The sequence below is a fragment of the Poecilia formosa genome, unplaced genomic scaffold (assembly GCF_000485575.1).
Source record: "Poecilia formosa unplaced genomic scaffold, Poecilia_formosa-5.1.2 Scaffold22, whole genome shotgun sequence".
NCBI classification, from domain to species: Eukaryota; Metazoa; Chordata; class Actinopteri; order Cyprinodontiformes; family Poeciliidae; genus Poecilia; species Poecilia formosa.
The window spans coordinates 1,470,484-1,496,533 of NW_006799961.1; the positions used below are offsets into that span (position 1 = coordinate 1,470,484).

Here is a 26,050-nt window from a genome sequence, read left to right on the forward strand (position 1 = left end):
GCGATTGTTTTAACGGGCCTCCGGAGTGGATTCACCTTGAGATAGATTCGCTTTCTCACTGTACAGCGCTTCCGTTGCTGTTGGAGGTAATCAGAAGCACGCAGACACATCTAATGTGCCTTGTTTTTTTTGGTGATGTTTGTTCACCGGTGTGTGTGTGTTTTTAGATGTGCATTTTTTTTATGGCATAGTGTTCAAAGATAAAAGCGTTTAAATATGCCAAAAAATATAAACACTGACAGAGACTAATAAACCAATAAAAACACGCGCTACTCAAAATGTAACAAGCACAAAATGTGATCTCAAGAGCTTGGTGTCCTCGGATACATCAGTTGCTCTTCAGGCTCCGTTAGAAATCAATGCCACTTCACTGGGATGCTGTTGATATCGATAAAAACATGTTGCTCTTCTAAGACAATTTAATCCCACCTTTAAGAGGGCAGTGCTGCAGAGATAGCAGAGAATTGTTTCTGGTTCACCCACCTCGCTTTAAACAAGACAGGACTTGCTAGATCTCCCTCTCTGCGAGGATCAATGGAGCAGCTAATTGTCTGACTGTTAATGCGCCATTAAACTCTATTAGAAATACACATAAAATAACCCTTTTTCAATTAAAGCCCACTTATGTGTGGTTCACTGACATTTATGCAGTTTCTCTTCATTTGGTCGACTACATTCTAATATTTCACGTTATTTCTTTTCACCATTTCGGTGTGTGTTTTATGAAAGAGCATGTAGCGACTGTAAATGAAAGGGAAAACAGGAATGCAGAAGTGATTGCTCTGAACAGCATAAAAATCGCGAGCCATCTCTGAAGGATTTATATCTGCATGTGTTAACACATTCAGCCTCTAGGTGTCCCTGTAGCAAATCAGAGCGGCTCCCTCGTCCTGCTTGGCGTCTCTCTGTCTGCTCGTCGACTCTTAAACATCACATGAGGAAGTTGCTTCATTCTGTAAGTTGTCTTTGGATTACAACGCGTTATCAAAATTAAAATCCTTAGAGTGCTACGTCGGAATGTTGCACTGACTATGCTGACTGCATTTATGGCGAAATGAGGGAGTTTCATCTGAATGTCACAGCGTTAAAGTCGCAGCCGTGTGGGATGCGGTGAAAATGAATCAGTCCCTGCTTCGGACACTTTGCAAGTTCTTAATGGAAATATTGCGTAATATTTGACTTCATTTCAGCCTCGTAGTTTACATGAAAGCTGGTCAATGTAACATGAGTGGTGTTATCGGATCAGTTACACACATTTATTCAGAACTGGACTTTTAAAAACTATGCATCTATTCTTATTTTTGTTTAGGTGGCAGCATCATGTGTGGATGTGTTGCTGCAAGAGGAAAGAAAAATAGTAGCCTATCATGAGGAAAAACGTAAAAATATTAAAGCGACATCAATCAAGAAGTCTGAAGTTTGGTATACATTGGATAACCTGACTTTCTACATTAGTTAGAAAATGGATTAAAGACAAAAATTAGTTGGCAGTGCTAAAAAGGTGTGTGTGAGAGGAAGGAGCTCTATAAACTTGTCTCAGTACCTGTTTTGTCAGTATTGGCCAAAATACCTTCTAACCATTATGAGACGCTTGTGGAAATGTACCAGACGCTTATCTAAATTGTACAGTTTAAGACCAAAGCTACCAAATACAGAGAATAAATAGATAGATTACAATAGAATATGTGAACCTCTGAATTTAAAGAAAGTAATGAGGAAAAAACATATTATGAGGATAATTTGATTATAGTAACAGATCTAAAGCACAAAAGTTTAGTCTGGTTCTACTTTATGGACTCTGTGGCATTTAAGCCTCAATAGAAAAGCTTTTTAACTCTGTGCTCTTGTTTTCTGTTTCTTTATGGACCATTTATTGTATCTGGAATGATGATGAAGAATGTCTAAAATATGTTCGATTATATGACATTTTCAGCTAACTGACTACACTTTGTATTGTCTTGTTGTAATAATTGTGAGACCAACAACTATTAGTTGTTTAGAGGTTATGCTAGTTGCTCATTTACTTTGGTATCAGCTTCAACACCAGTTCTGACCCCGTGTTAAAGTGTCACTTATATGCTCTGCTTGTTCAGCATTTCCATGTAAAGATATACGTACACAGTTATTTTTTGCATGGTTTTTGAATGCTACTTCTCGTTTGTCTGATAAAAGAAATGAAGTAAAAATAAAATACAATCATTTAATCCAAATCTATTATTAAAAATAAAATAAAATAAATATCCCTGATTGTTGTTACTTATTTTCTCTGAATTATTGAAATCATCAATGGTCTTATGGGAATTTCAGTAAAAAGCAGCTGGTGGGAATTCTCCTAAAGTCATTTTTTGGAAGTTTCAAGCTGTCACTCTCAATAGCTTTCATTTCTTTGCAAAAAATCTGCCTAAGAGTGTGCATGTGGAATTGACATTAAAAGTAAATTTATTTTGTATGACCACAAAGTACAAAAGAAGACTGGATTCTTCCTGTGCTGCTTTTTTCTTAGTTACTCAAATAAAAACAGCCAGCGCCAAAAGATCTTAAAGATCAAGCCTGGATGCCACATATCTCACGTTTGTAGCAGCTTGTTTGCAATTATTGCATGATTGAACCTTCTAACAAATTATTGTTAGGTTTATATTTAAATTTCTTCAAGCTGTATTGTAGAAATCTTTTCAAGTACTCTCTATGATGCTTTAAAATTTCCATCACCAGGCTTTTCTCTAATATTAACTTTGAATATGTTAGAGCAGTGAAATTACAGTCTGAGACCTTGGAAAAAGCTTTCTTTTTTCTTTTTTTTAAAGATTTAGTTACGTTTGACTATGAGCTTAAAATTGCACAAACAATGAATAATAGGCATTTATTTTATTTTTTTACTTTTGTCTGTGTTTGTTTAACTCAATTACTCACAAATATGTATTCTTTAGACAAAGATATAATTCTGATAGTAAAAAACAAATGTTGTAAAATAATATTTGCAGCTATTCTACCTCGAAATGCAGAAACAGTGTTGTTCCTTTTTTTATTCTGGGAATAGATCCCCATCAGGGATGCAATGTTTAAATTGTGAATAGAGACATTTTCTTTGATTAATTTGAAACCTGAACTTGAGAAGTCACGTCTGCCCTCCTCACCTGTAGTTTGACCTCGCCTTTTGACCAGTCAGATCATGGATGAAGAGTGGACACCTTTGGACTGTCTGCTGCCGTCAGGTAAAGCAACAGATTGTTAAACATAAACCTGTGTCTGTAAAAAAAAAAGTGCTATAGACACTAAACGAGGTAGAAAAGTGCAGTCAAGCTTCAAGCCTGACATAGCAAATAACTTAGTATGTCCAGTTTAAGATACTAAAAACTGGAGATTGTTTATTATCCTTTATACTTAAACGTTTTCTTCTTCTTTGGATATATTCATCATCCACAATAGCCAAGGGGATTATGAGGGCCCCTCACTTTCAGTTAAGAAATTGTACTCCATTCAGTGACATTAAAAAGACGGCAGGGTAGAAGTTAATGCATGTCTGCTGTTTGTTTATTTTTTTATCAGTCATGAAAGTTCCTTTATTTAGTATTATGGCAGTGTTTTGTGCTCTGACATTGTCCTGTCTTAAATGGTCATTTGGCAAGAGATGGGGCACACCCTNACCAAAGCTACCAAATACAGAGAATAAACAGATGGATTACAATAGAATATGTGAACCTCTGAATTTAAAGAAAGTAATAAGGAAAAAAACACATATTATGAGGATAATTTGATTATAGTAACAGATCTAAAGCACAAAAGTTTAGTCTGGTTCTACTTTATGGACTCTGTGGCATTTAAGCCTCAATAGAAAAGCTTTTTAACTCTGTGCTCTTGTTTTCTGTTTCTTTATGGACCATTTATTGTATCTGGAATGATGATGAAGAATGCCTAAAATACGTTCGATTTAGATGACATTTTCAGTTAACTGAATAAACTTTATATTGTCTTGTTGTAATAATTGTGAGACCAACAACTATTAGTTGTTCAGAGGTTATGCTAGTTGCTCATTTACTTTGGTATCAGCTTCAACACCAGTTCTGACCCCGTGTTAAAGTGTCACTTATATGCTCTGCTTGTTCAGCATTTCCATGTAAAGATATACGTACACAGTTATTTTTTGCATGGTTTTTGAATGCTACTTCTCGTTTGTCTGATAAAAGAAATGAAGTAAAAATAAAATACAATCATTTAATCCAAATCTATTATTAAAAATAAAATAAAATAAATATCCCTGATTGTTGTTACTTATTTTCTCTGAATTATTGAAATCATCAATGGTCTTATGGAAATTTCAGTAAAAAGCAGCTGGTGGGAATTCTCCTAAAGTCATTTTTTGGAAGTTTCAAGCTGTCACTCTCAGTAGCTTTCATTTTTTTTTTGCAAAAATCTGCCTAAGAGTGTGCATGTGGAATTGACATTAAAAGTCAATTTATTTTGAATGACCACAGAGTACAAAAGAAGACTGGATTCTTCCTGTGCTGCTTTTTTCTTAGTTACTCAAATAAAAACAGCCAGCGCCAAAAGATCTTAAAGATCAAGCCTGGATGCCACATGTCTCACGTTTGTAGCAGCTTGTTTGCAATTATTGCATGATTGAACCTTCTAACAAATTATTGTTAGGTTTATATTTAAATTTTTTCAAGCTGTATCGTAGAAATCTTTTCAAGTACTCTCTATGATGCTTTAAAATTTCCATCACCAGGCTTTTCTCTAATATTAACTTTGAATATGTTAGAGCAGTGAAATTACAGTCTGAGACCTTGGAAAAAGCTTTCTTTTTTCTTTTTTTTAAAGATTTAGTTACGTTTGACTATGAGCTTAAAATTGCACAAACAATGAATAATAGGCATTTATTTTATTTATTTTTTTACTTTTGTCTGTGTTTGTTTAACTCAATTACTCACAAATATGTATTCTTTAGACAAAGATATAATTCTGATAGTAAAAAACAAATGTTGTAAAATAATATTTGCAGCTATTCTACCTCGAAATGCAGAAACAGTGTTGTTCCTTTTTTTATTCTGGGAATAGATCCCCATCAGGGATGCAATGTTTAAATTGTGAATAGAGAAATTTTCTTTGATTAATTTGAAACCTGAACTTGAGAAGTCACGTCTGCCCTCCTCACCTGTAGTTTGACCTCGCCTTTTGACCAGTCAGATCATGGATGAAGAGTGGACACCTTTGGACTGTCTGCTGCCGTCAGGTAAAGCAACAGATTGTTAAACATAAACCTGTGTCTGTAAAAAAAAAAGTGCTATAGACACTAAACGAGGTAGAAAAGTGCAGTCAAGCTTCAAGCCTGACATAGCAAATAACTTAGTATGTCCAATTTAAGATACTAAAAACTGGAGATTGTTTATTATCCTTTATACTTAAACGTTTTCTTCTTCTTTGGATATATTCATCATCCACAATAGCCAAGGGGATTATGAGGGCCCCTCACTTTCAGTTAAGAAATTGTACTCCATTCAGTGGCATTAAAAAGACGGCAGGGTAGAAGTTAATACATGTCTGCTGTTTGTTTATTTTTTATCAGTCATGAAAGTTCTTTTATTTAGTATTATGGCAGTGTTTTGTGCTCTGACATTGTCCTGTCTTAAATGGTCATTTGGCAAGAGATGGGGCACACCCTGGACAGGTTGCCTTGTCCGTCACAGGACAAGGCAGACACACAGGACAAACAACCATGCAGGCAGATTCTCACACCGAAGGTCAATTAGCTGGTTTGTCCTCAGTCATGCCTGCTTTCTTTGCTGTATTTTCAAAGTAATGCCCAATGGAAATTGTAAACAAATTCTCTAACTTTCTGAGGAAGCTAGTTTTGCTGCAGTGCTAAAGCTAGTTTGAACATGTATTTTTAGTTGGTTTCTCAAAACAGCTACACTACGTTTTTTTTTTTTTTTGGCATTGTCACCACTTGAAATACAATTATGTTTGATATTTTTCACGTAAAGTTAATTTAGGTTTGTTTCTTTGCCCATCTGTCATCATAAGCAGTTCTTATTTTCCATTTTAGTGGGAGTGGATATTTGCTGAAAAATGTAGTTAGTGAAAGCAACATTACTTTGTACATTCTCTTCTTGGTGAGTGTTAAAGAAAGCGGTGTTGTAGTATTTTTTTATTTATTTTTTTTTTTTGAAGCAGTTAAAATAAAGATAACTTGTTAATTAGACCACAACCTGATATCTAGATAGCAGGAGACGATGTCAGCATTTTGTCCTTTAGGCAGGCATTAGGATTTGGTATTCCATCACACTGCATCTAAATACTGAGAAAACCTTAAAGCGTGGCACTTTTTACAGACAGTTAAGTTTTAAAACCAGACCATAAACTGCCTTTGGACACTTTATTGTTTCAGCAAATGGAAACAGAGTGAGCTAGCCATAAAAATGAGAAACACAGTTGTGAGGCTAAAAACTCAGACCTTTGATTCAAAATACCCAGTAAGCCATTGATCTTGCCTTGTCGTACATTTTGTTTTGTAATGTGTGATAATCTGTAATAAACTCAGCAGATATCTGATCTATACAGGCATGGACACGTAACATCTAGTACGGTGTCCAGTCGTGTCTGCTTCAAGAAATTTTTCACGAAACCCACAAGATTAATGAGTCTTGTGGGTCTTTCGGGTTGGTTTCTCTAAATTGGACTGGTTTCAAGACCCTCACACACAGATTTACGGAGTTTTATGGATTTGACTGGATTAAATTCTTGGGATTGCTATTGCTGGGTCTGCTGTTTCCAAAACTAAGGTGACTATTTTTTCTTTTGAAGAATGTGCTAAAGTGTTTCAGCTCTGCAATCATTTTCGAAATAATTTGTTATGAAACTTCAGTGTTTTTTCTGAGCAGTGAAAAAAACAAACAGCAGCTTCTGTAGAAAGGCGTCTCATGGGAGGAGTAGTTGATGCGCAAAAGTCTTGGGTACAACATGTCAAGGCAGCATCTACATAATAGGCAGACAAGGTTTCCCTGCAATATCTTGGATTGTAAAAAAGGAAACCAGTGTTGTTCACCTCTGGCTTCTGTGTGTAGGCTGATTTGTCTTCATTTGATCAAATGCATGCTTCACAGCGCAGTCCTGCTTGTCTTCCTCTTTCTGTTTTGAACAGTCGGGGAATTGCATTCTAGAAACAAATCACTTGCCCTTTGATGGCACCTCTGTGTATATGTACTGGCTGTGTCTTTTTTTTTTTTTTTTTTTGATGTACTCGCTCTGAAGACACGGCTTGATTCTTAAAATTTTGCCAAAAAGTAATAAGCAGGCTTGCTCTTGAATTAATTCCCTGATGTCATTTGACATAACTTTGCTCACACAACACCGGGATTTTAATCTGACATTTGACTCACAAAAGGAGCCATTTGTAAATTCAAATTGTTTTTATTGTTGACTTTATTCAGGCCCTTTGTCCGTTTATACTTTGGCATTCCTTGACACTTTGCGTAAAGACCACCCACAGCATGCAGCTGTCTCCAAATGTGGCACATGCCTTGGATTTTAAACTTAATTTAAAAACTGACCTTATTTTTTTTTGGAGTAAGAAATTCTCCTGCTGTTCTCTACACCTGAGAGGAAAGCTGGGTACAGCTGCCTTTAGCCACTGCTGCTGGTACAAGGAGCTTGTGAGCTTCCAGGTGGTGTGTCTGCGTGTCTGTCCGTGTGTTACTGAGTGGAGAAAGAGAGAGAGAGAGAGAGAGCGAGTGTAGAGGAATCGAGCCTGATGTAAGCCTAAGGACAGGCTTTACCCAGACCAGTAAAGGTCAAGGAGATTGTACAACAATTTTGGCCTGCAGAGCTGACAGAAAGGCACATGTAGTTTTATGGCATGTCCTGTAGTACAGCTGGTTACATTTCTTGAGTCTATGTCATTCATTTGATGCATTTCATAAAGAGCGTGGTTTTACGATTTAAGGCGACAGAAATTCCAGCTTCACAAGATTATCTATGCACTGTAATGTATTTAGTAATAAAGAAGGTTACTGGGTTTTTCTTTTTTAATAAAAAAGGAGGAAAAAAGCGCTTTCCCCTCTTTGTCCCAATTTAATTATGTTGTGAGGGTTTCACCCAAGCTACGAATATTGTTCTTCCAGAGGAAAAAGATAAAAATGGAGATCTTAGGATTGAAAGCCACATGCTATATCCTCGGCACACTCAGCTCCGTCTGAGCCTGTCTGATCCCTTTTTTTTTTTTTTTTGGTTTCATTGGTATACAGCAGTCGCAGATGTTCAAAAGAACACAACAATTGTACACTTTATGTTGATCAGAGGCGTTTCATACATCTGAATACTTGGAAAGGACACCTTTTCAATATATACAATGGTCTCATCTGTTCTGTTGCATTTCCTGAGGCTACAGTTCTGTGCAATGTGGTTATGAGCTTTTAGTTCACCGAGGTTTCTGAAGGTCTTTGGCATTTTTTTTTTATTTTTTATTTTTTTATGTTCTGCTTTTTACTTATTTTCACTCCATCTGTCATACCGAGCCACTTTCTCGGATGTTAGGTCACTTAAAGCAGACCAGTGAGTCCTTTGTTACTGCCAGCCTGTCTCTAAGACATCTGACTTGCTCTGCTGTCCTTTCATCTGCAATAAAACACCGAAAGCAAAAAAGGTTGACAAGCTGGGAAAGTATTTTCTTTTACTATTAAAGTGATTACCAAAGAGCTGAGAGCCAGTAATTTGATGTCTTCATGTACAAGAAACGTATTCATTTGACATCTATACAATGTCTGAAAGTAATATTTTTATGGTAAAGGAGGAAAAACTACACAAATTTTCCACAAATAGTTCTTTTGAAAGTGGCTTGTTCACTCTAAAATGTTATTTTGTGCCTGCAAAATAGGCTTATGTCTACATGTTTTAGGCCTATTTTTGCTTTTATGTCTAAATTTGCTTGTGATAGTCCACTTGGACTCATTTTTCAACTTGTTTTTTTTTTTGGCAACAGTATGTTCCAGCCATTTCATGAGCTTGTAATGCTGATTCTCTTTACATTCAGTATGAAAGAGACAGATCTACTTTTCTGCTTTTTAATAAATTCTTATAGAATTCAACTTAAATGCTGCCTAATCAAGCTCAGATAAAGCAAAGCTCTTACTTTTCCAATTTCCTACTTTCCTCTCTTGTACAGTATTGCTTTTTAACCGGACCCAAGTTTTGTGTTTGATTGCTAATGAAAGACAAAAATATGTTATAATCAAGTTTGTTGAAATAAAGAAAATAGAAGAATAAAACTGGGAGTGTCCTGGAATACAGCATATTCTACTTCTTGAACAATTAATAATGTGTTGCTGCATTTTTTTTAACCAAGGCAGAACTAGAGTTTTTAATAAATATAGGAGTTTCAAATTTATATGATAAATTTGGACGTAAAGGGTAAACGGCTTTGCCTTGGGGATGTGCAGTCCATTGGGATAAGCCTGATGACTGACTGTTCATTTCCCCTTCAGCTATTTGCAAGTTCCCATTTTACAAATCACTTTTGTGACAAATAAATGCTTCTCAGAGGCAGTATTTATGCCTAAAAAGTTTTGGTTTATACAGTAAAAGACAAACTTGCTTGTTCTTTGGTTGATCAATTCGAAAAACAAGTTAGTTCAGGGGGCAAAGTCTGGGACGATGCTTTGTTATGTTTGTGTAATGCTGTCCGTTACATTTGTGACTATAGAATGGATACATAACTTCAAATTGCATGAACAATCCTAGAAGTTGCTGCGTTGCAATCAACTTTACAGTGTTTGACAGAGCAGAATAAACTCATTGACTTCCATCAAAACACCCTTTTGGTCTTGTTCTAATGGAAAATTGAATGAATGATTTTCAGTTTTTTCGTCTAAAGCTGTTGACTGAATAGAGTTGTCCTTGCAACCACTATGTTATGTTGGGTCGTGTCTACGCTATTTTGCTATGGTATATGAACTTGAATAAAGTCAAGGTGTTAAAGTGCAGGTTAGCTTTCTACTTCAGAATTGATCCCCCAGTGCTTACAGCTCTTAGTCGCCGTTTTAGTCCCTGCAGCAGTTGATCGTCGATTCATTCTGCAAATTTGACCAAGCCTGTATCATCATTGGCAAAAATAGTACAGTGGTTTTACAAAAGCTTCAGATTTTTTGATACAGTGTGCTTCAGACTGTGAGTCATTCCAAAGTTTTAAAATAATTGTTTTCAAGCTGTCAGTCTGAGATAAACTGCTCTTGTTTCATTTGCTTATTCTTTGGTTTTCAGTGTACCATATGCCTCTCAATAACTGTTTTGTTCCTCACTGCCTTGGTAATTTATCTTGCTGCTTATTTTGAGTTCACAGCAAACAAATGTCACTTGACTTGGTAATTACTAAAGGATCTGCTCAAATGGTGAAGATATAATAACCAACTCTTGTGTATGAAATTGCTTTTCTGTCACCTTTATTAGAAAAACTAGTGTTAGGTATTTAGGGACACTATTTCTTAATCTTTTATTGTGGACAGAGTGCACTTACTCTGAAAGTACTCAGTAGTGCTGGCAGTTTCATTCATTAATAAAATATGTCCACGATTAGTCATCTGTAAAATTTATCTTGTGGAATTCATCTGAAAAAGAAAAAAGCAAATCTGTTTTGGGGTAAAATGTAAACAGTGACAAGGTATACTGACCTGGTTTTGCATAAATGTGCAACCAACCTTTAACCAACCATTGGCATTCTTTACAAAAATCTAAAGTCTGCAGAGAAGCTACACAGAGGTTTAGTGTGATATCATTATTTTAGGAGAAGGTTACACAATGTTAGTGTTATTTAGATACTATGGGACAATGAAAGCAGTCGTAAATAATTTGAGAAAACATGGGGAAGCAATGACAATATAAGAACTGGACGTTATTGGAAAGACGAGTTAGCAAATGGTCAGGGAGGCTCCCAGGAGGCTGACAGCAATATTGAAGCAGTTGCAGGATTTTTGTTTTGTCACTTTTTAGTGGCCTTTATTGAACAGGTAATGGACAGGAAGGAGGAAGAAAGAAGATGGAAGACATGCAGCAAATGGCTCGAGTCAGAGAATGAAACCCAGTGCGCATTTAGGACTGCAGGCCCTTCAAATGGTGCACTCGCTTTACCAACTGAGCCATTAAGCCCCTCGGAGTTGTAGGATTTTTTTTTTAACAGGGACTGTTTGTATGTGACAACAATCTCTGTAATTTTATCTATGTCCTTACTATAGTTTTTATTCGCCAAATAAAACCTGAAGGCCCATCTAAAATCTCCATAAGCCGTGTAAGAAATCATCGTCCGACCAAAGTTTTAATTTGTTTCACAATTCCAAAAATATATGTTCTACACAGAAACAATATTGCACATCGCTACGCGCAGAACGAGACATGATATTTTTAGCATCAGGCACTACGGAGGTGATCAGCTGAAGAGGGCCGTGGACAACAGGTGTCCTCAAGTGTGTAAATGCTTCAAAGTTTGTATGTAGCCTCCCAATAGAGTCACACCGAAGACTGTAAGCTGTAGTTAAATCAGTAGCTGTTACAATTCAATGTGATTAGAGTCATTAACCTGGTGAAACAGTTTTGAAGCTTAATTTTGGTATCATTAGGCTCAACAGGGTTATCGTCCAACTGTTACTTTCGAAAGGTGCAACATCTTCAGTGCTTCAAATGAAAAGATGGCTCCTTAATCATACTGTGTGACTGTTGCTTTTGCACATTGCACAATAAAGGAAGAGTGCTGCTCTGAAAAAAAAAATGTCTTGGAATTAATTAGTTTCTCACTTCCTCTGTTCCGTCTTGCTCTCTATGCACAGCCTTCTTTTTATGGTGCAGTGTTATCAGGTAATGAGTTTTTTTCCGTCTTTCTTTTGGAATGGGGAAAAAATTAAAGTGCAATGTGAAACGAGTGTCAACTTGAGTGTGAATTAAGCATATGTTATATACTTGACATTTTTCCTCGTGTGTAATTTGTGCCAAACAGAATCGTTCCTGATTTCTTTTTTTTGCATTCAGCTTGCAAATTAGACACACAAATGAGTATTGATGCAAAAAAATAAAAAATAAAAAATACATCCATTTCAGTACAGAAAATATTAGCAGCTTTGGACTGTCTTGTGAATGATGCGTTTTCTTGAACTTGTTAGTTTACCTTCATGAGGAATTTCTCACAAGGGCAAGTCTGAGGATCTCAAAGACTGAAAAATATTTATCCAAGCATGTATAAATAAATAAGTTACCTTCAGCACTCACACATTAGTTGTGTTTGGTATCAAAGATTAAATAGGTTTTCAGTTCCCTGCACTATTAAAATATTTTTTCACCACTTCCACCGTGCTTTGAAATGCATTTCCACCCCCCATTAGATCAGTTTGGAAGGAATTTCTAAGGCTTCCTCGGTTTTCCCTCTTTCAGGAAGTACACACAACTCTCAGAAGAGAATATAAAAGCACCCCCTGGATGTCTATATTTTAAAATCCCAGTGTGCACATCTACTCGTAAAAAGCACTGCTAGAGGTTGTGTGAACAAAGGAACTGTAGAGTTATGAGTCATTTTGTTTTTGCACGCTGGCATTCGTTATTCTGTTTCTTGGGTCTAAAACTGTTCTTAAGAGTGTGAGAAACCACACTCGCAGCTTTTTGTTTCCAGTCTGGCATAATCTAGTCTAGATTATTTTTAGCTTTTACAGTACTACATTGTCACATGGCATTTTAGGCGGTGTTGTTTTTTGTTTTACAATAGACAAGGCCCAGCAGATAAAGGAATAGAAGAGTAAACATCCAACTTGCTTGTATTCGTTGGAGATGGTTTGGTAAAAAGGAAAACAAAATTCAGGACAGATGCCAGCTTGTTTCATTGCTTTCAGGCTGATGAGTAATATGTTTACTGGTACTGTGTTGGATTTGCTTTTCTTGACATCCTATATGAGGGACTTTATATTCATGAAAAGATGATGATCATTTCACTATCGTTTTAGCAGCTCTTTAAATCTACAAGTTGTTTTGGTAAACTTGACACTTAAGCTGCAGCTGGCTGTGAATCAGATGCTGAAGCAGCGGGTGACTCTTATAATAGAAAAAAAAACATCTTTAAGGTCAAACATTGTTTATGTCTAACATTATTGCTTTGCACATGGAGTTCCTCATCATGCTTTTCTACCTCAGACATTTATTTTTCTGCTCAGCAGCATGGCTAATGGGAGATGCACACTATGATGATGGTCTGTTCATCCACCTCTTTGTCTGTTATAGTCTGGAGAAAGCCACAGTGAGCTTCATCCCAATATAGAAGTTATTCTTTAAAAACTCAATCTCAACTCTAATTTATGGAAGTTTTCAAGTTCTCAAACAAGATTTAACTAGCTTGCGATGGAAATAATTTAATTTGACTTATTTAATTTATAAAATTTTGTCACTGGACCATAGTTACTGTCATTTCTTCAGTATGTACAGTATAAAAATGTTTTCTGAGATGCATCAATATCTGAGATGAAATGTTTTCATCTCGGATGTTGTTGCATGGTAACATTTGAAGTGTTGATGTTTTTCGTAACAAGTTAGTTTTCTGCTGTGCTCTGCATGAGAATAATTGGCTAGAACTAATGTGAAGATGCACGTTTTTAATAAACGGTAAATAAAATCATTAGTCAGCAGAACTGTAACAGAAGTGGTTCACAAAATCCAAGGTTTGGCGCAGTTTGTATTAGGTCACAGTTTTCTGTTTGATTCTCGTTTTTGTACTCTTTTCTCACAGATTGATAATCCAACATTAGTGGTTTTAAATGGTCACTTATTATGTGAGGCACGTTATGTGTTTATGCAAATGCTGAAAGAAAAAAAAATCTAGTCATTTTCCATTACGAAATTGAAGAAAACTGAGGACAAAGCTAGATAAGATTTTGAGCAGTAATTGGGCAAATCTTTTTGATTTCAAACTGATTTTCTTTTATTTCAGAAATTAGTGTGGAAGCACTTTACATTAACTTGTTACCCAGAACACAAAAGTCATATATTCGATGTGTTTGGTATTTTCGACAGTTTTCTGCATGACTCTCTCTACATTCGGCTCAAGATGTAACGTGCTGATATAGCGTCAATGGGAAGAAATACTTGAATAGTCATAAATGAAGCATCAGCCGTAACTATAGATCAGCTGAAAAATAACTCTAAAACATCCTAATCATGATTATCCCAACACTGAATCATTTCTCTTGTCAAAAACCAGAAAACAAACCATGTAACTTACATTTTTAATGCTCAACAAAGTAAGACAAACAAACAAAAAAGAAATAGCAATGTAATGCCCAACCCTCAATGCCACTCAGTCATTCTTAAACTGCTAATGGCAAAAGCAGCTGTTAATTAGCAGCTCAGAAACATTTGGTAAATTGCACAACTTTCACTGAGACCTGTCGAATTAATCAAATTTACTCCTGACGTGTGATAATGGCGGTGGCAATTTCCGCTCCTGATCGCATTGCTTCAGTTTTAACTTTCTGAATCAAACAGCTTCAGCTCTGCTTGGAGAAAAGGCTGTCATCCCATGTATTGTTCAATTCATAAAGTACAAAACAGACTATTATTTAATCTTAATCACAAATGGCAATTCCTTGAGTAGATGCTTTCTTATTTGTTGAATTTCTGTGTGCGTGTGTGTGTGTGTGTGTGGCTTTGTTTTCTGAGTTATTTATGCCGTTTGGCACTTTTAGAAGAATCTCAAGGTGACATTTCTTTGAAGACAGAGTCTTAAAGGCCACACATTTCCTCCTGTGGGCGCTAGTGTATGTATGGGAGGCGAATGCTTATGTGACAAAGGGTTATCTGAAAAGTCACGGTTGGTTGAGTTTGTCTTTTGTTCTCAGTACACTGGGAGCCAATTAGGACACAAGATTGACAAATGTGCTCCTCCTTCTTATCCTTCTTACTTACCCCTCCCTCTGTCCTCCTTTCTCTTCCTTTACCTGTATATTCTACTTTTCATTCTCTTTCTTTTACCATTCCTGTGAGGTGTTGACATTTGTATTTAAAGTGACCTTCCAGTGATATAAACTTTATAACAATATTAAACTCACCTTTGCAACAATGTCAAAACGGGATGCATTTTCAACTATTCTGTGAAGATTAGATAAATTCTTTACATTTGAGTGTACGAAACCAAAAAGAGAGTTTCATTGTTTTCTTGAGTCATTTTTCTTTTAGAATTTAATGAAATCTGAAATATGTCTATGTATCTTCTCTCTCTTTGCTATTTTTTGTCAAGCTTCCGCACCATTGGCATGAAAGGTTTCTTTGCAAACATTCTAGCGTCATTGTACACTAATGAGTGTTGACTTTGCATAAAGTTCAGATAAGAATTTCACACACTTTCGTCACTAGAATGTTAATTATGTGCTAGTTCTGGAAGAAATGTGGAAAGCCTGTTTATTCCATTCATTGAATTGGATGATTGAAGAATTGAGGCACATAGGCAATTAAAACTTTGCCTCATTTACAAACAGGAGACTCAATAATGCGTGGAAAAATCATACACAGTCAAAAGAGCATGGCACCTCCTCAATTTGTTGGTCACCAGAATGGTCACCCACTGCTGTGGGATGCCATCCCCAAACAGAGTCTACTAGTCAGTCATCATTGTCCTGATCACTCTGGTATGAACATCACATCCAAGCAAATGCCGCATCCACGTAGGTCTTATACAAACCTTAAACAGCGCTTGTGTCTTTTTACAAATTTGTGTTACCACTGTTTTGTTCATTTGGCTTTGTTCTAGATGGTTCCTGGGCTGTTCATTAACAACACACCCAATGTTAGCAGTTTGGGTCACATGGTTGAAACTTATACGCTGCTCAGTGTCCAATAACGCATTGATTCCAAATATTGTGAAGAAGGGTGGTTAAAGATCTACCCAAAGTTGTGCCAGTAACTTGTTTATAGGTAAAACACAGTGGGACACTGGTAAATATGTGCTTGCATAGTTATATTGAAAATGTTGAATCTTCTGTCCACTAAAAAGGTCAAAGTTGTATATTCCACACCTTGGTAAAAGGATAACCAGACTGCATATTGAAAGTCTCATTTTTAGCAAGACTTTCTTGCCAAACTTCTGACCAGACCTGTAGATCCAATCTTGAGGAAGCGACACGTGGCTTGCATTTGAATGTGGCATTTGCCATTGGTTTTGAAGTTGACTTTAAAAATGAATAAGAAATCACTCCTAAGTGCAGACAAGTGGAAAAGATAACTGAATAAGGAATGAAAAGTTTAAAGGCAAGGTGAAAAAAGGTTATACCTTCATATATGGTCCATTAAGGCTTTTCCATGCAGCTCTTCCTCTGCTTTGTCAATAAATGCAGAGTTTTTGCCCCCACCCATCGCCTGCAGATAGATAGGTTACAATTCTAAAGTACTAGTCAGGGGATCTGCATTAGCAGCAGAGCAAAGGGGAAGCTAAAAGCAGATTAATGAGGGCTTGAGGGAATAAATAAATTCCTGCGCTTTGAGACAGAGACTTTGACAAAGAAACAAGGTGGAACACTGATAAGAGAGAGAAAGATGCAGATGACAAGTCCTGTTTTACAATTTTCAAAGTGCTTTTTCTGGTCACGTAGCCACAGCTGGTGCATGACGAAGGTCAGGGTATTCAGATGAGACTGGATTAAATGTGCTCAAGCAGATGTGCACACAGATTCGCCTTAGTTTTTGACAAATGATAAGGACTTTGGTGTTAATTGCAAGCGTGGTCAAGGAGAATGAAAGTACTGTAGTTACTACAAGTTATTGCTTAAACTGGATACTCAATGGGCGATTTAGGTTAACTTTGGATATCCTAAATTAGATCTAATTGAAAACATTTTGAACTCTGCTGAAAATAAAGCTGACTTTGAAATATTTCTTGTAGATTTTTTTAAATTTTATTTCACTCTTCTGAATGTTGATTTGTAGCTCGTTATGCAATGTCTATTTCTGTTTCCCGTGTCTGCTCAAATAATCTCCAGTTTGCATTCAAACCTTATCTTAAAATTGAAATAAGGATATAACAATGTTTAACTTTTTTGTTCCATTCTCTTCAATGAGCTCCCATCTCATAAGTGTACCTCTAATTATTTTCCGTGTTTTTCTACCTCAGGCAAACAGAGGATTTGCCTGATCATTCTGAACCAGCCCATTGATAAGAAGCACCTACACACCCTCTGGGGTAAAGGTATGTAGCTCAAACGTCACAAACACAGATCGGACAAGACCTTTTTTCACATATTTGTATAAGTTGTTTGATGAGACCATGTATTCCTTAATTTTTTTTTTGTGAAACTGCGCTTTCTCTCTCTCTCTCCCTCTTTTTCTCTTTCTCTCTCTCTCTCCCTCTTTTTCTCTTTCTCTCTCTCTCTCGCCTATGTGAAAGTGCTTTGTATCGACTTTCAGACTGCCGGTGCTGTGGATTTTAAAAGTCGCACACCAGAAGAACAAAGTTGACTTTAGGTTAAGCTGACTGTAAGCTGAAGACAGATTTGCTCGTTATCCTTAGCTGCTTTGAAATCCATAATTTTTTAAACACCTGTTGGACAAGCTGAGTGTGAAACCACAGACATGTGATGTGTCTAGCTGCTCCATCTCAATACGGTCCAATCGCAACCATATGGTGCTCGTTATATCTCCAAATTGCTAAGAATATGCCTCAGATGAATGGTAATTATACAGAATTTAACGACTGAGCTGAGTGAGAAGGACGCACCGTGCTGCAGAGCTGTTAGCCAGATTACAAACAGTGAGAGGTTAACTTAATGATTCCTTTCCCCTTGTAATTATGTTTGCGTTTAAAAATAAATTAAAAGTAAAAAAAAACAAATTCAATTTGGAAATGTCTTACTTTGACATGTTTATTGTCTTTCTGAGCCTGAGGTTTTCTAAAAAAATAAAACTGAAAAAATGCACTTCACACAAATGAACAGCTTAAGATCATATTTGACTCCAAACTTTAATAAGGAATGCAAGTTATTTTATTGTCTGTTATTACTTCATGACATTTGGTGACTTTTTGTGGAACAGTTGTTATTCAGAGTTGTATTTTTATTTTCCTGATTTGTTAGAAGATAATAAATGTCTGTTTGACCTTTAAATTTTAGTGATTTCTTCGATAGTTGTATATAATCTATGTCTGTCAATAAGTTGTTGATAATGGGTCAGTAAGTAACCTACACCTGTGATGTTTTCTCTCTTTGTCATTTTGTACTTTCAAGGTTTTGTTTTGTTACCTTCTATAATTTTCCTGTCAATTTGTAGCCTCACCGGGGAAAGTTTTTCCTAAAAGCTCTGACAGCCGGTGATCTGAAGTCATTCTCTATAATCCTGTCATTTTCTGCTGTAACAAAAGGAGTTTCTGTCACAGATGATGACATTCAAAAGCAGGAGGTTTCTCTTAATTGTTTTGGTTTCACCAGGGTAATGCTGTACAATACACTGCCATGTCCAATCTTCCAATTGAAAATGACTGGCAAATAAACTCATCATCAGCATCCTAATGATAAATTACTTTAAGATAGTTTAGTATTTCATAGAGTGAACTGTTTTATTCCAGGTTAATATAAAGGAGTTATTTTACAGGTATGGGATGGAAGCAAAGGGGACGAAACAGCAATATATGGGTACAAAAATAAGGGAAAACCTCTATTTCAGACAAGGGGCTTTACAATCACATTAGGCATACTGTAATTGGTGCAGTGTAAAGTGACTGACTGGCTTTACTTTTGCAATCACTGAATACTTGTTAAGCCCAAGGGCATTTTGGTGACTCTGCTACAGAACATCCATCAGAACCCTGCTGACATCAAGTTTGCTGGGTGTATTTGAATCTCACGGCTTTTTTTTTTCTTTTTTTTTCTTTTTTTTTCTTTTGTGGCAACCACATAGTATAATTAGCTTCCATGTGCACTCTGAAGCCATTAATTAGGAACAGAGAAGTTATAAGACTTTTTAAAACACTGAATAAGTGTATATTTGTTTTTAGCAAAGGAACATCCCACATCTGAAATGTCAGCTGAGGAGTTGAGCAAATCTCCTTGCCTCTATTGTATTAAGGATACAACATATTAAATGCCATTTTAACCTATGTCCTGCAAATTAATTTAGTTTTAATCTACTAATTGCATCTAACAATGCACCAAACTGAAAATGTATGTAAATTAAAATGAGACTGACAGTTTTTTTTTTATTTATTTATTTATTTTAATTTGTTGCAAAAGGAGCAATACATAGAGAAGTGACCTGAATCAGGTTATTTGGATGTTAAGGCCATGGAACATCAATTAAGCAATCCATTATAATTTATGAAAATGGAACCAACACAGATTTATTTGGCAAGGTGTTTCACAAACAAACTTAACTTTGAAGACAAAGTTTGATTAAAGCCAGTAGAAACCACTTCTGATTGAATTTTAATGAACAGGTCTTTGATATTCTTATCGTCTGAGCGAAAACCTGAGCGGCACCAAAGCCCTCTCCATCTCATCCGCGCAATGTCACACTTTCTTCGACATTGGCTTGACATGAGACAACCTTCGCAGAACGTTTCGTAGCATTCGACAAAGAAAATCACATCATCCTGTTTCATGCTAAATGTTTTCTGCTCTTTGAGATAAAGATTGCTTTGAATTTCTGTAAGTCGGTTAAGGAAGACATTTAACAATTCTTAAATGTGGGGAATCAAACATTCCAGCACGGCTCAATCGAGGGCTAAAAGAAAACTTTGTTAAAAATTAAAAACTACCAAGACAGTAAGTGTTTTTTTCCCACCAATATTTAATCTAAATTAACTATTTGGTCTAATTGGGAGTTATGAAGCTTCTGATAAATCGTTATAAACCTGCACAATATTCCTCTGAGACCTTTCTTCGAATGGCAATTATGTCGGAGATTTCGAATTCTTCAGTTCTCCTTTTGACTTTATCCTCTTAAAGCGACACATTGTGGTTTTTGAAGTGTTTTAATCATTATTATCCTGCTGTTAAAATTTAATTAACTCTTAAAAGGTTCAACCACAAACCCGAAGCATGATCTACTCAATATTTTTCATCTTAAAGAAGGTCTGTTTGTTTCTCAGTAATGCTCCTTGTTTTTCAAAGCTTTATTTCACTTTAATTGTATTTAATACACCAGAAAAAAATGTTGTGCTTACAGTTTTTCGTATCCTTCTTTTGATTTGTTGGCATTCAGTGTTGATTTGCAAAGTCTACAGTATGTAGGTTATGGCCCAAACAAGCCAAGTCTGGCTAGATGCAAGAAGTTTTCCAAGAGCCAGAATTCGTCATTATTTTCTTCCTTTGACTTTTCACAAGAAAATAATTAATTAATCTTATTGAAATTTTTAAACCAAGCGATAGATGTACTTTGTCAGCATGATATAGCTTGATGCTGTCACAGAGCAGTTTGCCCCCTCCTGGTGTGTTTGATGTTAGAGAGGACGCTTCACAGACACTTTTGGGGGTTTCTGAAGTCACAAGCAATTCTGTATTCTGGATCTCAAAACATGGAAGGCTTTCTTAATTAAATTTGCTGTAGGCGGCAATGCGCGTGGGACTTGTGTAAGAAGTTTTGACGGGTTGATGGCTACGTGTGATGGACAGATCTCAAATCTCTTCATGTTGGATTGTAAACACGCTTGTAGCAAGTTTATCTTTCCCTGCTTCAAATGGTATGTATTTTTAATGGAGTTTATGTGATAAGCAGATGTCACGCTGCACACAAGCGTGTCTTATGGCGTGTCACTCTCCTGGTGGTTGTTCACCTGGGGGCATCATAGCCATATTGAAATACGCAGTTCTACCACAAATAAACACGGCTGATTCTCAGGTCTTCTGATGTGCGGCCCCTCGGGCCCCAACTCTTTACCTGTGGGAGAGGTGAAGCAGCAGGGAGCACCGGAGTGATACAGGCTGCCAAAGATGATCAAAGGGGAAACTCAAGAGTGTGATGTTGTTAAGTCAGATCAAGCGGCTTATCTCAATCACGCAACCCCTCTCTCGTCTAGACCATCAGTCATCCACTCATTCACTTGCTCGCTAAATCAGTCCCCCATTTACCTACTCTAAGATGCTTCATCGACTCATTGCGCAACACCGCAAACAAGGAGTTCAATAACACAATCAGCGCAGGTGGTTATTGCAGCGAAGCAAACAACAATGTGCCTGTGTTGATTACAAGTGCCTCGGTTTATCATTTATTGATACTAATAACCTTGTTGAAGTCTGAGAACGCCACCGCACCTGCAGGCCGTGCCAGTCAGCCGAAGTGAAAAGTTGCTGGGAACAAAAAGCAGATGTTCGTCCTGCACAGCACGCTTGAAGACATGCCGAACGGCATTAATAAATGTATCGGGAGTTTGAAAAAGAAAATCTTTGGAAGGATTGACAGCAAACCGCGGCTAAAGCTCTAATTCCAGCAAGGCTGCCGCAGCAAGAATGAGTTGGTGGAATTGGGTCGTCTTGAGTAAGAAAGACCGAAAGAACCCTGCTGGCTCTGCAAAGCAACAGAGTGGAGCTAGAAAGAAAGAAAATGAAATATTTGTGCAGGAGATCAGTCAAGTGTGGGGAACAGTGTAGAAATCATGGTGGATCTGGGAGGCAAGGTGACAGACGGAGGGGCAGAGAGGTGAGGCGAAAGATGAAGGGAGGACATCACACATGATGCTAAGGACTGGGATCTTTTTTGTGACTGTTTTCCCTCTCGTTCTCTGTGCTTAAGCCCCCACTTGACAGGTTTTAATCCTCCCCCCGAACCCTCATCAATACAGGCCTGCTCCACAGTCACCATGTTGTTGTGTACACTTACCTTTTCTGCAACTCAACAGTGGCATAAATGAAAGCACTTAAAGGGCTCAGCGGAGTGTGAGGAAGTGTATTATCTATCATTCAGCTGTGAGTGACAGGAGTAGCTGGTTCTTAAACCTGCTGGGAAGGGATTACAATGGGTAGTTTACTTACAAGGTCATCGCTCTTGACTGGAGCTGCATTTCCAGCACGGCTCCGTGTCATATTGTCGTCAGGAGTTTTACGATTAAAAGAATAATAATTGCAAAGTATTTTTTTTTTTGTGTGTTGCTAAAGAGTTTTTACCTCCAACTGCCCTTTGATGTCAGACAGGAAGGTGCTAACAGATCTCTAAAACCCTTTATACTGCACAGTCGAGCCTCTGAGGTACGTTCTAGCATGTAACATTTGTAGATGTCAGTCATTTGGTAGCAGTGCTTACCTGGGTTGTTTGTGTCAAAAGGGAATCCACAGACACTCGGATGTAAGGTGGCACTAAAAGAAATTTCTCCTACATTTCCCAACTGTTTTAATCTCCTTTCTAATGGTTATTATCCTCCGTTTTGAATTTCTGTCGTGCATGCTTAACTCAAATGTTGTGTGAAACAGAAATGGAAGAACTACTCCAAAACAACCAACAGAATTTTTTTTTTTTTTCCAGTGAGGGAGTGACGGTAATTGCATTTTGCCGCCTGTGGATGGAGTGCAGATGGAGGGATGATGTTTCTCAAGTTCAGATTACCCACTTTAGCTGTTTAGTGTAATAAAGACAAACGGGACATTAAGATATCTGGAAAGACAAAAGCTCCCACAAGTCTTGTGGAAAGTTTGAGGGAACATTAAGCAGATGTTTTATGAATATTTGTCTGGCTTAACAGTGTGTTTAGAACAGCTGTGTCAAACTAGAAGACCATTTTTCAACCACACACTACTTCATTTTCTCATAGTGTAACATTACTAAATTGAAAGCGTATCTTAAACAGAACATACTGAAGCCTTCCTCCTCAATTTGTCCAAACACACTGATTAAACAAATTGAGAATTGAACTTGAGCAGGGAGAAGATTCCCAATAGATTTATGTTCTAGTGTAAAAATACCATAAATACTATGGTATCGTGGTTATATAATGATCTATTTGCTTTTATAGAAAAAAAGAGCAATAAGTATTTCTTATTGCTTATAAGTACAATAATAGAGAATACAGATTATTACAGTTATATTTTGACCTGCATTTATGGACTTAAGTAAAAAAATATAGTACATTAGCAGAATGTAGTCATCATACAGACTATACCATAAATATGCCCTTAACTTTAGGTCAAAAGATTGTTTAAACCCACCATATCTATTCAAAGACAGAGGTTGAAAACTCAAAAGGATAAAAAAGACTGTCTTTGCTGCTATAAACTTAAAGTCAGGCTGTCTCTGTTGCTCTTTTACAGCCCGAATGAACTGCAGAGAGGTCTTGACATGTCAGGGAAAATATGGTTTATTTTTAACACGCCTCGTATATCTCTGTGCTTCCTCTGATATAATCAATACAGCCCTTACAGATACTACAAATAGTCAACTTTATGGTTTCTTTCCACAAGAGCAAGAGGGGTTTTTGAGTGTTGGACAGCCATTTCTGGATTTTTTTTTCATAAATTTTATGCTGACCACCTCCGACTTTTCAAGCCTAACTTTTCAAAAAGAAAAAGAAAAGGCGCAGTCTTGCCTTTTCCCTCTCCATCGATCTGTAGCTAAACCACAAGAACAGAGAAAAGAAGATTCACTTTTCTCAAACTAAAATTAAAGTAATTTATTAAATTTGCCATGTCTGGTAAGTAGAGAGTTGCCTTCTTTTTTTGCCCCTTTTCTGTCTTGCATGTAGCTCACAGACTCCAGCAGCATGACACAGAGAAAGTTCTCAAACAAAACCCCCTGCAAACTAATTCGCAACAATGAGATTTTTGCTGCTAAACCTGCTTTTTGTAATGTGCAGGTTGTAATTCTGATGTCAGATGAAGAATGAACCTGCGATAAGCTGATGAGAAAACCCCTGAATTCAACACTTGTTAGTTAGAACATTGAAATTCTCCATTGAAGTTTTTTTTCTTTCTCTTTCTTTCTTTGTTTCTTTCTTTGTTTCTTTCTTTCTTTCTTTGTTTCTTTCTTTCTTTGTTTCTTTCTTTCTTTCTTTGTTTTTTTTTTTTAGAGCTATAGAGTTTTGCTATCTGTAATTATTTCTTTAGGGTCAGAGTCTCACAATATGTTGGGTTTGGATTTTATCTTTAAGCATATACTCATTATATTGCCACAAACTTTTTTTTTTTTTTTTAAAAAACATGCTTGTCTTCTAGGACCTTGGACAATTTTCAAGTAGTTGGATAAGTGTTTGTGTGTGTTTTCGTGTCCATGTGCACAAACTTATAAACAACTTACGAGTGATGGATTTACGTTTTGTCGTCAGGTTTCAAGGAGAAGTTTCCCGTTTTCTCGAGAAGTCGTCATTTGAATTCTGTTCAGCCTTTTCTCTCTGTAAGAGATAATGACTTATTTACATACATTCCAATCACTGCTTGACACAAAACGTAGACGCCGAGTCGTCATTGGGAATAACACACTTTTAACAGCTTTTTCTTGTTTTGTCACAGTCAGCTTGACTTCTCACCCCTCTACCCGCTCCCCACAAGAATGAATAATCATTCTCCTCGTTAAATCTACTATCCTAAACCAAAAATATGTCCTAAATCTATATTAGGAATGTTGAGTTATGTAATTTTGGTGTGAAGAGGAACATGAATTTCCTAACATATTTTAAAGAGTAATTATGCCTTCAGTGTGATATCATTTGCTTGGAAGGTGTGAAGTTTAGCAGTGACTCCGAGATCTTGTCTGTTTTGCAATAAGAGCACTTGCTGGTTAATTAGATTACTTATATTTATAATTTATTTAAATTTGGAAACAAAATATGTTCTTCTTGAAGTGTGATTTTTATTCCTGTCGCCAGGAAGCGTCTCCCCCTGTGTTGGTTTGATAATTAAATACGCCGGCTTGAGATGACTTAATTAACACCTCAAATTACATTCAGTCAATGTAGGTTTTGTAAAAGTAGAGTTAAAAATAAATTTAAAACAAAAATTATAATCATATCTGAACATGTATATATGTAGATGGCAGAGTTATATCAGGGCTTTGGGATGGACCCAACTGGCAAAAGTGGAACAAACGTACAAGTGTTGCCCGTCTCTTTGGTGCATTCATGACTTAATTTTGAACAAGGTGCAAGCGGAGAACACCGTCTGATTCTTTGAAGTTTCCCCGAGTGTGCGCAACAGCAGCCCCGAACAGAAAGGGGGCCTTAAAAAAATAGGCTTTCTACTCAATTTGAGAAGAACAGAAGCCATGAAAGAGCATGCATTTGCAAATAGTTTGCATCTAATTTAGTTAATCATGAATAACATTTCAGAAGTTGAAAATAACTGCCAGCTTGGACTGCTTTTAATCATTTTGCAGCAATTGCACTTTAGCTAATTTAAACCTTATTTGAACCCAATACATTTACTGAATATAATGGAATTAAGTTAATTTTTTCAGCTAAAAAGTCTTCATTGCCGATGTTGGTTTTAAAGGAGCAGCATTTAAATTGCGCATTGTTATGCCATTCTTTTATTAAATTGATTTATTCAAAAGCCACAAGTAGAAACCTTTTATAGGAATGAAAAGCAAACAGTCGTGAATTAGGTGTGAGACGAGAATGCTGGACCGTTTCTCATTGAGATTCTAAAGTTCAATACAAAAAAAATATGTCTAAAAATTATTCGTTTTAATTATTGATTACTTTATTCCATAAAAAGCTCGTCTCTGCTGCAATACATTCAGTTTAATTCACTTTATTTCTATAGCTCACAACAAATGTCATAAATTTATAAAAGCAATTTCAATTCGATCAGACATGCATTGATCAGGCATGCATTGCATGCGTTTAATAATGACAACTACGATAAATTAGTTGATATAGTACAACTCAAAGTTGTACTATGTCTTTCCTTTATGCGTCAGAAAACGAAGGAAGACAAAGTTATGTTCAGAAAGCCCTTTGATCCTTAATATCTTATTTTGCTGCACAATACTATTTAGCTACAGTTTACCTGTTAAACATCTGGTCTGATATTTTGATTACGTAAGTTATACCATGGTACAGTGAAGTCGCATTGCAAGCTAAAGTGGGTGCGCAGGTAACAAGCAAACAAACAAAAAATTATACATATATATATAT

The 26,050-nt window shown here is 36.5% G+C and overlaps 1 protein-coding gene across 2 annotated transcripts in view; it reads left to right on the top strand.

Moving 5' to 3' along the window:
• The first annotated feature begins 837 nt into the window (after window positions 1–837).
• The window catches only part of LOC103135277 (thiamin pyrophosphokinase 1-like), a 39,897-nt gene continuing 14,684 nt past the window's right edge, over window positions 838–26,050 (top strand). The window contains exons 1-3 of one of the 2 annotated variants that reach the window (XM_016669385.1): window positions 838–955; window positions 3,141–3,212; window positions 17,117–17,191. In XM_016669385.1, the coding sequence (XP_016524871.1) occupies window positions 3,170–3,212; window positions 17,117–17,191 (118 nt within the window). In that variant the 5' untranslated portion in view covers window positions 838–955; window positions 3,141–3,169. Of the gene's footprint in view, window positions 956–3,140; window positions 3,213–5,132; window positions 5,231–17,116; window positions 17,192–26,050 lie in introns of those variants that run through there. The other variant, XM_016669384.1, reaches the window with a different exon arrangement.